Source organism: Apis dorsata, unplaced genomic scaffold (assembly GCF_000469605.1).
Source record: "Apis dorsata unplaced genomic scaffold, Apis dorsata 1.3 scaffold_28, whole genome shotgun sequence".
Lineage (NCBI taxonomy): Eukaryota > Metazoa > Arthropoda > Insecta > Hymenoptera > Apidae > Apis > Apis dorsata.
Window position 1 is genome coordinate 357,837 of NW_006263330.1, and position 2,432 is coordinate 360,268.

Sequence of the window (2,432 nt, forward strand, 5' to 3'; positions counted from 1 at the left end):
CTTCTCTATTAACGATCTTTTCTTTTTCGCGCTTCTCTTTCTCTCTCTCTTAATTTCTTACATTTTTTTTTCTTTTCTATCTGCCTACCTTTCGACAGACTTTTTTTCTCTCTTTCTCTCTTTCTCTCTCTTTCTATACACAACAATAAAATACTCGAAGCGTAGACGTGTATCTCACGTGTACATATGTATGCATCTCGATTAGACGCATACGTATTTTATCAGTCTCTCTCTCTCTGTCTGTCTCTCTCTCTCTCTCTCTCTCTCTCTCTCTCTGTCTCTCTTACCTTTCACAAATACACACATTCTTTCTTGAATTGTGTATCTTTTTTTTACTTCGTAGCAAAACACGAAGCTTCTAGCTGTGTCGCTTATCAGTCAACGTGTAATACGTACATATTATTTATTATATTATCTTATTCATATTACGAATATACGTATCAAATCTAGATAACGTTTATATACATATATCGCTTAAAATTATGTATATAAGCCCATGTATTATTTACCTCATTTTCTTTAGTGTACAAAGCCCAGACAAATACTTCTTACTTAATGATTCGTAAACGTTTAGAGGTAGATGTTTGTCTCTCTCTCTCTCTCTCTCTCTCTCTCTTTCTCTTTCTCTCTCTATCTATCTATCTATCTATCCATTTATTCTTTTTCTTTATCTTTCTCTATCGTTTTATTTCTCTCTTTTTATTCTTTTCTAATTTCTCTTTCCTTCTCTCTCTCTCTCTCTCTCTCTCTCTCTCTCTCTCTCTCTGTATATATATATATGTATGTATGTACTCTACACATACACATGTTTGTATATATGTACATATATGTATACACGTATTACGTATATTCTTCTCTGTCTTCTTCTTCTTTTATTCCTTATTATTTGAATTCCTTTTTTTGCATCAAACGTACTTTTTTGTCGACCGTCGTCTTACCAAAGTAGGTGTTATCTGCCCTCCGCTTTTTTATCTGCGAGTTTACCGATGCCATCGTGTACATACTATTATTATTATTATTATTCTTATTCTTATTATTATTATTATTATTATTATTATTACCATCATCATCATTATTATTATAATTATTGTTACTTTATTATTATTATTATCATTATTATTATTATTATTATTATTATTATTATTATTATTATATATATATCGTGCATATATAAAAGCGATTGTACGATTATATTAGTTATTGATATTGATTCGAGCCGGAGAAAAGTAGCGCGCGTCTCGTAAATATAGCTTTTTTATTATATTGTTTGATCGACAAAGAAGCAACGATCGACGAAGGGGGAAAAAAAAAAAAAAAAAAAAAAAAAAAAAGAAGCGGCGGCGAGCCGAAATCATTTTGTCACCGCTCGTTGTCTTCTTCTTGTTTGTACATAGTTTGTTTCCGGTATATTTATTACCACAGTAGAATTCTGATTTTCTTATTACGTAGGTATCCGCTACGTTCTCATCCTCGAAGCTGCCAAAGATCAGTATACATTATATATTGATCAGTACATATATATATATATCCTTTTTATATATATCCTTGCGAATTAATTTATATAATTATTTAGCAATGCGATGCGCATGGTGCAAGCAGACGTGTGTTGACGTCGATGTCGCCGTGTGAAAGTTGAAAATCCATGTAAATTATTTAGCTATTAGTAATTCGTTCCACTTGCTCTAATTAGCTATTGATATCTCATCGTCATTTTTCTTATCATTATTTTTCCTTTTTTTTTCCTCGCGTCATCCATATACCTTATCTTTTCGCCGTTATTATTATTGTATTTCTCACATTATTGTTTTACTATTTTTATCATCGCGTTCAGGATATCCGTCCGTGAGAAATTAATTTGAATTGTCGAGCAAGAAATTTGATGATAAAAGAAAAAAAAATTTCGAACGAAAAATTAATAATAATCTCTCATCTTATATGTATATCATAATGTAATTTCAACGCGCCTCGCCTTCACGGACGTACATTTTGAACCGAATTTTTTCTTTCGTAGAGAAAAATATAAACTTTTTTATTTTATTACAACCTGGCACGTTTTGTCACACGACATTCGAGGATTCCGTCGAATTCCTTCGAATTCAACGAGACGAGGAATCGATATACAGCAGCTTCGAGTTGAGAGATCCATATCGAGTCGCGATCATTTTTCAATATTATTCGACGAACGATAATAAATATGATGATAAATGTGGCAAGGCGTGCCCTCGGTTTGCTTGTTTGTCTCTGACTTAATTTCGCAGTTGTTCACGCGCATCACTGAACGATCTTTCATTTCCGTTAACGTGTGGGCCCTTCGACCCTGTCGTAGAGCGAGGATGTCGCAGCGAACACTCTGACGATGTTAGATCATCAAGGCGGTAAGCAGTTCCCTCAGCAATAAACAAACAACAGAAAAAAAAAAAAAAAAAAAAAAA

The 2,432-nt window shown here is 32.8% G+C and overlaps 1 protein-coding gene across 14 annotated transcripts in view; it reads left to right on the top strand.

Annotated features, from left to right (window-relative positions):
* The window catches only part of LOC102681789 (synaptosomal-associated protein 25), a 26,657-nt gene that overhangs the window by 15,111 nt on the left and 9,114 nt on the right, over nt 1-2,432 (top strand). For 4 of the 14 annotated variants that reach the window (XM_006608041.2, XM_006608038.2, XM_006608044.2 and 1 more), the window contains exon 4: nt 2,327-2,375. The exons of the other annotated variants lie outside the window; for them this stretch is intronic. In XM_006608041.2, the coding sequence (XP_006608104.1) occupies nt 2,327-2,375 (49 nt within the window). The remainder of the gene's footprint in view (nt 1-2,326; nt 2,376-2,432) is intronic. 14 annotated transcript variants of the gene reach the window in all.